General features: G+C 44.3%; 1 protein-coding gene across 29 annotated transcripts in view; it reads left to right on the forward strand.

The window, feature by feature from the left end:
- The window catches only part of Grip1 (glutamate receptor interacting protein 1), a 634,030-nt gene that overhangs the window by 534,518 nt on the left and 87,081 nt on the right, over window positions 1-12,431 (forward strand). For 25 of the 29 annotated variants that reach the window (XR_380450.3, XR_380451.3, XR_003948812.1 and 22 more), the window contains one exon: window positions 11,997-12,183. Coding sequence is in view for 23 of the 29 variants with exons in the window: in XM_006514242.4 (XP_006514305.1) it covers window positions 11,997-12,183 (187 nt within the window). In the remaining 6 variants the exon portion in view is untranslated. Of the gene's footprint in view, window positions 1-4,995; window positions 5,488-11,996; window positions 12,184-12,431 lie in introns of those variants that run through there. The other 4 variants (NR_102387.1, NM_001277295.1, XM_030245329.1 and 1 more) reach the window with 3 other exon arrangements.

The raw sequence follows: 12,431 nt of genomic DNA on the forward strand, positions 1-12,431 counted from the left end.
CCCTCCCCCATCTCCCTTCTCCCCAACCCACCTACTCCCACTTCCTGGCCCTGGCATTCCCCTACCCTGGGACATAGAACCTTCACAGGACCAAGGGTCTCTCCTCCCATTGGTGACCGACTGGCCATTCTCTGATACATATGCAGCTAGAGCCATGAGTCCCACCATGTGTTTTCTTTGATTAGTGGTTTATTCCCAGGGAGCTCTGGTTAGTTTATATTGTTGTTCCTCCTATGGGGCTGCAAACCCCTTCAGCTCCCTGGGTACTTTCTTTAGCTCCTTCATTGGGGACCCTGTGCTCTGTCCAATTGATGGCTGTGAGCATCCACTTCTGTATTTGTCAGGCACTGGCAGAGCCTCTCAGGAGGCAGCTATATCAGGTTCTTATCAGCAAGCACTTGTTGGCATCCACAATAGTGTCTGGGTTTGGTGGTTTAAATTTTTATTCTTGAAAATATTTTATGGGCTAGATAGCCAAGCATATATAGACAAATTAAGGCAAGGGAGGTTCAGTGGCCCATTGGTTTGCATCAGTATGGTTTACATAGAAAGAAAGAATGGCTGGGTGCTTCTATAGGGAAGAAACACAGGTTGCCCCTATTTTTTTTTTCTTTTCTGTTAAAGAAGTTGGACATCTTTCATCTTAATCATATATAAGGGGAGAAAATGCCCATATTTCTAGACAGATCCAATCACAGTGTATTTCATGCCTTGTATATTTTTGTTGGCTGGGATTGTGATTCCTATTTAAAAAAAAAAAAACCCTAAAGATGACAGGGTCTATTCCTATGTCTACCATGGGGATGAGGCAGAAGAGCATCTGTGTGTTACTTCAGTAACGTCAAACCCAGAGATGCTAAGTCCTGAGAAGACAGGGAGTGGTTGTTGGATCTTTGGGATCTTTTGGCTTGTGTGCCAGAGAAATCTCATCCCGAGACCATCTCTCGGTACTAATCAGTCCATCGGTACCGTACTGGGCACAACAGTGATCACCCACCATCGGAAGCAGTTTCTTCAGGTGGTGGGAACCTAAAGCCTTCATTACAAAGAAAACCACAATGCAAGGCATGGCCAGCGTCTTTGATTCCCAGGTGGTATACACCTAGTTTTTCACTTGTTCGTCTTTTTGAATGTGAAGATTGGCAGGGATGTCGAGATGAGTCAGTAGCTAAAGACATATCCTGCTTCTGCAGAGGACCCATGTTCTATTCCCCATCTGCTTGTGAGGTGTCTCAAAGCCATCTGTAACTCCAGTTCCAGGGGACTTTATGCCGTCTTCCATCCTCTGGGGGCACCTGATAGAACAAGTGGACAGAGAGACAGACACACACACATATACAAATTAAAAATAAAACATGTGCTCAAATATATTTTTTATCTTTAGTAAATTAAATTAACAATAATTTGAAATTAGAAAAATGAAACATGAACTTAGAATAATCAAAATAAAACCTAGATTTCCATTTGTTTCTTTTTTTATTATTTTTTATTATGTATTTTCCTCAATTACATTTCCAATGCTATCCCAAAAGTCCCCCATACCCTTACCCCCATTCCCCTACCCACCCATTCCCACTTTTTGGCCCTGGCATTCCCCTGTACTGGGGCATATAAAGTTTGCATGACCAATGGGCCTCTTTTTCCAGTGATGGCCGACTAGGCCATCTTTTGATACATATGCAGCTAGAGTCAAGAACTCCGGGGTACTGGTTAGTTCATAATGTTGTTGCACCTATAGGGTTGCAGATCTCTTTAGCTCCTTGGATACTTTCTCTAGCTCCTCCATTGGGGTCCCTGTGATCCATCCAATAGCTGACTGTGAGCATCCACTGCTGTGTTTGCTAGGCCCCGGCATAGTCTCACAAGAGACAGCTATATCAGCGTCCTATCAGCAAAATCTTGCTAGTGTATGCAATGGTGTCATCGTTTGAAGGTTGATTATGGGATGGATCCCTGGATATGGCAGTCTCTAGATGGTCCATCCTTTTGTCTCAGCTCCAAACTTTGTCTCTGTAACTCCTTCCATGGGTGTTTTGTTCCCAATTCTAAGAAGGGGCAAAGTGTCCACACTTTGGTCTTCGTTCTTCTTCAGTTTCACGTGTTTTGCAAATTGTATCTTATATCTCGGGTATCCTAAGTTTCTGGGCTAATATCCACTTATCAGTGAGTACATATCATTTGAGTTCTTTTGTGAATGTGTTATCTCACTCAGGATGTTGCCCTCCAGGTCTAACCATTTGCCTAGGAATTTCATAAATTCATTCCTTTTAATAGCTGAGTAGTACTCCATTGTGTAAATGTACCACAATTTTGTATCCATTCCTCTGTTGAGGGGCATCTGGGTTCTTTTCAGCTTCTGGCTATTATAAATAAGGCTGCTATGAACATAGTGGAGCATGTGTCTTTCTTACCAGTTGGAACACCTTCTGGATATATGCCCAGAAGAGGTATTGGGGGATCCTCCGGTAGTACTATGTCCAATTTTCTGAGGAACCGCCAGACTGATTTCCAGAGTGGTTGTACAAGCTTGCAATCTCACCAACAATGGAGGAGTGTTCCTCTTTCTCCACATCCTCGCCAGCATCTGCTGTCACCTGAATTTTTGATCTTAGCCATTCTGACTGGTGTGAGGTGGAATCTCAGGGCTGTTTTGATTTGCATTTCTCTGATGATTAAGGATGCTGAACATTTTTTCAGGTGCTTCTCAGCCATTTGGTATTCCTCAGGTGAGAATTCTTTGTTTAGCTCTGAGCCCCATTTTTAATGGGGTTATTTGTTTTTTCTGGAGTCCACCTTCTTGTCCATTTGTTTCTTAACTAAGGCTAAAGTAAACTAATCTTGGCAGAGCCCAGATTTAGGTATCCAGCAAACTGACTCTACCTACTGGAGGTCTGTCACCCCAACATTACATTCAAGCTGCAGGACCCTGAGCAAGTGTCATATGCTTATTGTGCCCTTGCTAAAATTGGGAATAATTGGCACTGGACAACCAGTTGGAGAGCAACAGAGAGGCCTCATTTATTCAGGCTGTGAGACTTGGCCTCCTAGGGTGACCGCCATCTTGAAAGGAGTGGGATCATGTGTTAACAGTTTCACTGTACTGTAATACATGTCTTGAGTTTTTCATACAGGACCTCCAGGGCATAAAGTTGGAATATGCCTATAGATGTTGTATGTGGTGTCTTCGTGCACACTGCTCATCAGTCAGTGGCAAACAGGTTCCATCCCTGTACAGGATAGAGCCATTACTCTCCACTTGTTATTGTTCGTATTTCTTCTCTGAAGGCTGGCCATTTGTTTGTGTTAGGTAAGGCTTGCTGTGTTGTTAAGGTCATTAGTGAATACAAATGAACACCAATGCACCTGTGTCGTGTTGATATTTGCACATCTTGGATTTTGGAGTAGGGAACAAAGCTGAGGCCTGCCTTTCCCCTCACCGACCACACATGCGTTCTGTCTTCAGTCAGCCCAGGGCCATCCAGCTGGAGCAGAAAAATAAACAGAACATCCACAGATGGGTTTGCTAGGCCCCGGCATAGTCTCACTAGAGACAGCTATATCAGCGTCCTATCAGCAAAATCTTGCTAATGTATGCAATGGTGTCAGTGTTTGGAGGCTGATTATGGGATGGATCCCTGGATATAATAGTCTCTAGATGGTCCATCCTTTTGTCTCAGCTCTAAACGTTGTCTCTGTAACTCCTTCCATGGGTGTTTTGTTCCCAATTCTAAGAAAGGGCAAAGTGTCCACACTTTGGTCTTCGTTCTTCTTGAGTTTCATGTGTTTTGCATATTGTAACTTATATCTTGGGTATTCTAAGTTTCTGGGCTAATATCCACTTGTCAGTGAGTACATATCATTTGAGTTCTTTTGTGATTGGGTTACCTCACTCAGGATAATGCCCTCCAGGTCCAACCATTTGCCTAGGAATTTCATAAATTCATTCCTTTTAATAGCTGAGTAGTACTCCATTGTGTAAATCTACCACATTTTTTGTATCCATTCCTCTGTTGAGGGGCTCACAGTCAGCTATTGGATGGATCACAGGGACCCCAATGGAGGAGCTAGAGAAAGTACCCAAGGAGCTAAAGGGATCTGTAACCCTATAGGTGGAACAACATTATGAACTAACCAGTACCCCGGAGCTCTTGACTCTAGCTGCATATGTATCAAAAGATGGCCTAGTCGGCCATCACTAGAAAGGGAGGCCCATTGGACAGGCCAACTTTATATGCCCCAGTACAGGGGAATGCCAGGGCCAAAAAGTGGGAGTGGGTGGGTAGGGGAGTTGGGGGGAGGGTATGGGGGACTTTTGGGATAGCATTGGAAATGTAAATGAGGAAAATACCTAATTAAAATAAGTGAAAAAAAAAAGATAAACAGAGACCTGGGTTAAGATGTTTCCAAGTCATGTTTGCTACAGATGGAAGCCACTAGGGTTCCGATGACATATGTAACAGGATGTTTATAAACGAATCTCAGGAAATAAGATGCTCTATATCTTTACACATCAGTAGAGCCCAAATGGTATGAACTTTTATTCCCACTTAAAAATATATGAAAAAAATTATAGTATTCCAATTTGGTGGGAAAAATGGGAAAATTAAGCTTTGTTGCTTAATACTGCCATTTTAGATGTAGAGATGTCAAGTAACTGAAAATAAAAACTTTATTACCACCCTCACTATATGCTCTGATTTCTTCCCCTGCTTTATTTATGTCTCCATTGTGGGCTATCCTTTACCATCCAACAGTTTTCTAACAGTTACATTTCTATAGTAGCCAGGCCACTCATGGATGGTGAGTCACCTTGAAAGCCACAAAGATAATAAAAGTCTCTTTGCTGTATTGTTGACGAGGTCATAGTTTACAAAACAGAACAAAAACATCTTACAGGTATTTCCGGGATGAAGTAAGGACATTGCCACAAAAGAAAGAAATACTCTCACATAAATATTAAAACCCTCATTGGCCGAAGGGGAAAATACAGAGTCTATAATAGTGTGCCATGGACATACTGTGAGAAGGTCTGGTGTTTGTTTCTCAGGGAGGATAATGAATTCCATGACTCCAGGCTTTGAGAGGAGTCACAGAGCCCAGGAATAGTTCCAACCTATGTCACAGAGGAAACTCAGTCCTGTTTCTGGAATCTTTTGGGCCCCTCCCACCACCAGACCTGTACCTTCTTCAGCAACCAAGGCTATGGCTTCTGCCAGTGTAACTATTCACTGCATCTAGCCCTTACCTCCTCTGCAGACAAAGCCAATGGGGAGACTACACCTGTTTCCAGTTAACCTACATTATAGAAAGCAGCAGCAGTCAGGAGGCATCCCCAGAATGTCCTTTGTTTCTTTGGTCACCATCCCTTGCTTCTAGAGAAGATGACAGCAAAACGAGCTGAAAGGAAGGAGATGAAGAGACCCAATAGTTTTCACCTTCCTTTTCGTCCATCTTTAAGAAAAGGACAGAAGAAAAACGCAGCTCATGGTAAGCTAGCAGGAGCCAGGAAGGAGTCAGCTTAGATGCTGCCCAACACCCCCTCAGCTCTCTGTGGAGAGGGAACTGATCACCCTCCACCCCATCCCTTTCCAAATGAGGTCATGTGACTCCGAGTGAGTTGGGTCCACAGCAGGACACCCTCAACCCTGCAGCTTTTTAGTGAGGCAAAAGTCTCAAACAGTGGATCAAACAACAAAAACACATTATCCCAACAAAGCCTCGGGCTTTTTTTTTCCCCCTCTAAACTTTTTTTAAATGTTTTTCCTATCTGATAATAAAGTTCGCAGCCTCTATAATTAGCACATTAAAAATAAATGTTCAAAAGCGAAAAGTTTAAAAGCCATTGGCTACCTTTGGCTTCCCCTAACCTCCCTGATATTTGGAAAGACTGAAATAGCTAAAGCGTCCTGCAAACCTAAAGAGCTGTGACCAGATCTAGCCTTCTGAATGGAAACTGAGAAGAGTGAAGGGGATTTGAACCGCACACTAGAGAGTGCGTACACGAATCTCCAACTACAGAAAGCTCCTTTCTTTCCTCTGCTAGCCAACCAACTGATGAAGCAGGCTAACCTGTGCCAAGTTGTACTGGTTGCTTTCTGTGTTCTTTTGGCTTTTGATCTTTAAGTCTATAATTTACCTTGTCCAGATGTGATTTGTTCTAATTTAGCATATGTGTGTAACCTAACTGCCTGTGAAAGTTTCCTATTGAAAGGACGGATCTCAGTGTGTCCAAGGACTGTGATAATTTGTTGAAAAACTACAAGTTATCTCATTTAGTCATGTATTTGAGCTATAAACTATAACTTCCTGTGGTGACAAAAATCAATGTATAGTGCATAAGTTATTTCAAAGCTAAGTGAAGTAGCCTAGTTAGCTCAGAGCACCTCCGTCTCTCTCTAGATGGAGCTTACAGATCATTTGTTTTACTGGAATGATTTTTTGGATGTATTACCAAACATCAGACAAAAATTTGCCCAACCATCTTCTCTGAGTGAAAACAGATGCAGCAGATTCTTTGAGGAATTAATCACTTAGTCTAATGTAGCCCAAATACGACTATTAATGCGTAGCCTGGCTTAGCTACCGCCGCCTTCTCCTCCTCCTCTTCTTCCTCCCCCTCTCTTTTTCCTCCTCCTCCTCCTTCCTCTTTGGTTGTTCAAGAGAGTTTCTCTGTATAGCTCTGGCTGTCCTAGAACTCCCTCTGTAGACCAGGCCAGCCCTTGAACTCAGAGACATCTGCCTGTCTGTGCCTCCCTAGTGCTAGGATTAAAGGCTTGTACCACCACAGCCAGTATCTTACTTAGGGTTTTACTGCTGTGAACAGACACCATGACCAAAGCAACTCTCAATAAGGACAACATTTAATTAGGGCTGGCTTACAGTTTCAGGGGTTCAGTCCATTATCATCAAGATGGGAAGCATGGCAGCATCCAGGCAGGCATGGTGCAGGAGAAGCTGAGAGTTCTATATTTTCATCTGAAGGCCACTAGGAGAAGACTGTTTTCCAGGTGCCTAGGAGGAGGGTCTCAAAGCCCACACCCACAGAGTCACACTTCCTCCAACAGGGCGGCACCTACTCTGACAAGGCCACACCTCCTAACAGTGCCACTCGTTGGCCAAGCATATTCAAACCACCACAATCAGGGCCTCCTTGTTCTTTCTTAGTGGTAATGAGAAGCTGCTATCTCAAACACAGGCATCTTTTAAGATGTGATTGTTTATTATTTTATGTGTATATGTGTGAATGTCTGAGTGAATAAATGTGCAGGTACCTGCAGAGGCCAGAAGGGGTTGTCAGGTTCCCGAGTACTGGACTTAAGGTAGTGGTGAACTGTCCTGTGTGGGTGCTGGGATGTGAACAAAAGTCCTTCGACCATCTCCTCGGCCTTCAAACATACGTTTTAGCTCTAGGTGAATAGTCCCAGATATCTGTATCAAGCTGGAATCTCAAATGAAGGAAAGTACTTTTGTGAACCCATTGGAAGGTGCAGGCAGAAGAACCCTGCTGTTAAAATTCGTAAAGGTGAGCTCAAGTAACCTTCCATGGAGATGGTGCCCCGCCCTGTTCTCCTCTACGTAATGACTGGAAGGAAGGCTGCTCTCTAGATCCTGAATGTAAACTTCAGCATCTAGACCAGAATGCTGCTCAGACCGCAGTGCCTGCCCTAGCTCCAACCCTCCTACAAACACTGGTGTAGGCGCTGCCCTCAAGCCTCTAGCCAGCAAACCTTCAGGTGCCTGGATTTCTACCCTGGGGAGGTGGATTTATGTCCAGGGGGTACAGATGGCCACCTGTCTTGATCCTTGCCCTCTTCCACGCCTCCTGCTGAGAAATCAGAGAACCAGGTTGCAGGATCCCACTCTAAAGTCTTCCCTCTTCCTCGGGAAGCTGTAAAAGGGAGCCTAGTCCCCAGAACTGCAAGCCAGGCAGTCTGCCTGTGATGCTGGCATCTGAACCCTGCGCAGAGCCTTAGTCATGCTGTTGTCTGTCTGTGTGTTAATAAAGTAATTCTTCTTATAAACTTCTTACCCCCAACAATCTCTGTGTCCCCTGGAAGTCAATTTCAGAGACCTTTCTCTCACCAATAAGAAAGGGTATCTACTAGTGGTTTTGTGTCATCAATAGCAAAGACTATGGTATAGAGTTAGCATGTTAGCCCCAAGTCAAATGTTGGGATTTTAAGCCATCTACCCCCTATGTAGAGTAGATTTGAGAGCCACTCCATTTCCACATACAGTGAAGGTTCTGTTAGCTGGTAACTCGGCTGGTAAAGAATGAGGATGGCCTGTTAAGGAAAAGGGATTTGTTTCTTCAATGTTTTATTACCTCTCTTAATCAAATAGTCCACCCCGTCCTCCCGAGTGCTATCAGTTCCACTGATCTCCAGGATAGCAATGTTTGGGTGAAGAATGACCGTTGATTATCCATGGGCTACATTGGAAAGAAGTATGGCTTCCAAATGGAAAACAAGTGATATTGGCACGTAATTCATCATTTGACGATAAAATTGAGAAGTTCCTGAGCGTTAAAGAACCCAGATATGTGTGTATTAGAATGGCTGAGTTAAAAGTCCAAATTAGGTTGAAAGTAAACGTGGAAAAAGTTACTGGGTAATTAACCAATTTGAAACAATGAGGAGTCAGTCAAAGGCCATGTTGAGATTTCAAGACCAAGATAAGAAATAGAATGGTCTTTTCTTCAACATAAGAGAGGCAATGGGAAAGTCAAGATGAGTTCCTTAATTTGGAAAATAATTTAAAGTTTTTTGAGATGTGTCTGTAGATGAATTCTCTGTGGTAAGAAAACTCATAGCTGAAATGAGTCAGGGGAGAGAGACAGAAATAGACAGACACACACACACACACACACAGAGAGAGAGAAAGAGAGAGAGAGAGAGAGAGAGAGAAACAGAGAGAGAAACAGAGAGACAGGACAGACAGAGACAGACAGAAAGAGACAGACAGAAAGAGACAGACACAGAGAGTGAGACAGAGACAGACAGACAGATACAGAGAGAGACAGAGAGAGTACTACAGAAGTCATATGGGCAGGTGAGGGCAAGAATCCGAGAACTGAGCACAGAACGGAAGTGAAAATCTTTTTTATGTACCAGGAGGTGGAGAAGTTACAGCCAGGGGCTGATACAGTAAGAATTAATATCAAATCTTCATCAACTCCTAAGGAACAATTTGCAGTGTTCCCAAAGCTAGTCTCTGCGTAGAGTTGGAGGGAATGAAGTCATTGATTTTTTTTTCAATCAGAAAGGCATCAGCGAGAACAGTTTTAGCAAAGAGTAAAAGAAGACAAATTGGAAGCAGAGTCGGATTCAGCACAATTCTACAGAGCAAGGTCAGAGAAGCTAGACGAGTGGGTGGAGACCTCAGAAAAAGAAACAAGGGAGATGTTCCCAATGGTGTAGGATCCCAGCAGGGCTAGAAAGTGGATTAGATCAAAAAAGGGTTGTGATAGTATGGCTGGTGGGAGCTTCTGGGAAGGTCCGGAGTTTAAGGTTATCCTCAGCTACATTGACAGCAAGTCTGACGACACGAGACTGAAGACTCGAAATAAGCAGAACAAGGAAGATTTACCCTTGAATAGGAAAAGACAGAGAGAGGAAAAGAGAGGATAGTTGATGGAACAGAGATGGAGAGGTTGGGAGGGATTTTATCTATGAAACACTCATTAAATGGTTAAATCTTTTCATTCTCATAGGAAATGCCATTTGACCCTTAAGAGGCTGGAGGCATTTGAAATAGATCCTTAAGGAATTAAACTGGAAAGATTCTAGGGTCCAGTGGAATATAATAGGAATTTAGAGCTGACTCTCTTTCTGGCAAGTTTCAGCAATTCAGTAACAGAAGGGGCGTTGGCTAGGCACTACCAAAGAGTACAGAGTGTAGAGCCTAGGGGATCAGGCAGGAGAAAAGAATCTGCGATGGACACAGATGCTTCACTGAAGTGGGCCCCTGGCTTCCAAGTACAGAGTAGAGAGAAAAGATGGAAATGGAAGGCAGCTGGGGGGTGATGGCTTACAGCTACAGGCCGCAGGCTCTCGCCTCAGGCTGTAGAGACCTTTGGGGTCTCCTATCCCTATGTCAGCCAGTGTTTTCTTTGTATTTAAAATACAAAGGTATATCCATGGTTTAAGGAGGACTATTGCATGTAATACTGAGTGAGAAGCAGTAGGCTTCGAGACAAGCAATGGGAAACAGTACTACAAATTCGACGGAGGAGACACTTCGACTGTAGGAGCTGGGAAAGTCACTAATACAGGAAATGGTTAAAAAGGAGGATTCAACTATTAAAGTCTTGGGGATCTTTTAGAGGATGGTGGGGTGCTGCATTGAGGAAGAGTTGAAGAAGGATGGATTTGTTAGTAAAGAACACTGAGCGAGCTGAAGTGCCACAGAGCCAGTATGTTAGAAGGCCGTCGCCATGATAAGGGCAGGGAAGGCTAGAGGTTAAAGTTAGAATATGGGAGACTGAAGACATGTCGTCAACAAGGAAACAGGGGAATTAGGAAAACCAGAAGAGCAAGCTTACAGATCAGGCTGCAGAATAAGGACAGAATATGGAATTTAAAATAGCAGTTTGAGGAGGGAAAGCATCGTGAGTGAGCAGAGAGTATCAAAAAGCTCCCTCTGTCCATGTAGGAGAGTGAATACGGGTTCCAGTTGGAGGACGGCTAGAAAGAGCTTTCAATTAAAGTAGGAAGCTAAAAGAGACATTTTGGGCAAAGTAACATTTCAGCGTGTGGGTCCCCCTTAACTCCTATGGCGTTGCACACCAGCAGTCCCAGGGTACAGAGATGCTGGGGAGCTGGGCCTCTGGTAACATGCATGGTGGTAGTGAGTATGACAGGTATGAATGGCTCCTACAGACTGGTTCAGAGGTCAGCTCATTTATTGGTTAGCAGGGCTAGATTATATAGCTCCATTCAGGGGGAGAAGGGAGGGAAAAGGACAAGGAGGAAGTGCTGGGGGCTCAGGAGCGGGGCTTCCAAGCATAGCAGCTAGATTAGCAAACTGCAAATCATGTGATCTCTGAGAAGCCAGTTTTCTGGCAGGGCTTTATCAGGATGTAACCTTTGTCTCTACGGAGTTTATTAGGCCCAAATCTGTTAGGGAGAGGCCCTACTCCTGCCATGCCCTCAGAAGGATGTCCAGGGTATGGGCAATGCTCTACCATTCCTCCTCTGGTTTGGGAACCCAAAAGCACAGAGCCCTTGAGGACAGATAGAGTGTTCAAACACAAGAGGCCAAACCTTGTAGACAGAGCAAAAAAAAGCATCTGGAAATCCTTACAAGATCAACACTGGGGATGAAAATAAGAGCAAGAGAGATGTCTGGCTCGAGGCGTCCATGAGTACCCAAGAAGTGAGTTAAATGGGAGGCAACAGGTGACTGGAGACTAAGCCAGAACAAAACATAGAAAAAGAAATTTGGGGCCGAGAGGATTGTATGAGATTTGAATGACTCACTGTGCCCACTCAGTACTGGAGAAAGACTGGGGACCAGCACAGCAGCAGCAGCATTCCTGGGGTCACAAAGATTGTTCCCTCCAAACAGAAAAGGTTGCCTTGTTCACAATCACAAGTGGTTGAAGTGGGGAAACTCAGACCCGCCGTCCCAGTTCGCCTTGCAGAAAGAATACGGACATGCAGAGATGGAAAGACCTGCCCCAACCAAGGTCTTCCTCGGTTGGTGCTCATTCATACAGCCCAGGACTAGATGAGATACCCTGACCCCCAGGCTATCCTCTTTTCACAGTCTCTTCCCAGTCTCTGGTGCACAGGGTGGCATCCCTGGTCCTGACTCCAGCATAACAAGCTGGGAGATGCATTTACCCTGTTCAGCTGGAACCCAACTCTTTTGCTGTTAGACCAGCATTTAAACTCCCTCCCTGGCAGAAAAGCTTCTGTTTAGACATATTCTAGTTTGGAAATGCTCATACCTGCTTGCACCTATGATCACTTTCTTCCCATTTGTTCCTCTAGTGTCTTTAGCCTCCAGCACTGTGGGGTTGGCTGGCCAGGTCGTTCACACTGAAACCACAGAGGTTGTGCTGACGGCTGACCCTGTCACGGGCTTCGGAATCCAACTGCAGGGCAGCGTGTTTGCCACAGAGACGCTCTCCTCTCCGCCTCTGATTTCCTATATTGAAGCTGACAGCCCAGCAGAGAGGTGAGCCCCCTTCCCGGAAGCTTTTCTGCCCTGTGTTTGTGACACCAGCTCTTTGAGAATAACTAATAAATTATGGAACAGGGCTCAGTGAAGGCAAGGCAAAATGTAATGAACTCTCCATTCTGATGATAAAATTTTATGTTCTTGATCAGGTTTCGGGAAAATTATGAGCCCGGGTGGTTTTATTTAGCCGATTTTGTCCATTGGAAAACTAGAGGCTGTATTAATTAGAAAGGAGACAAATCTAT

Source organism: Mus musculus, chromosome 10 (assembly GCF_000001635.26).
Source record: "Mus musculus strain C57BL/6J chromosome 10, GRCm38.p6 C57BL/6J".
NCBI classification, from domain to species: domain Eukaryota; kingdom Metazoa; phylum Chordata; class Mammalia; order Rodentia; family Muridae; genus Mus; species Mus musculus.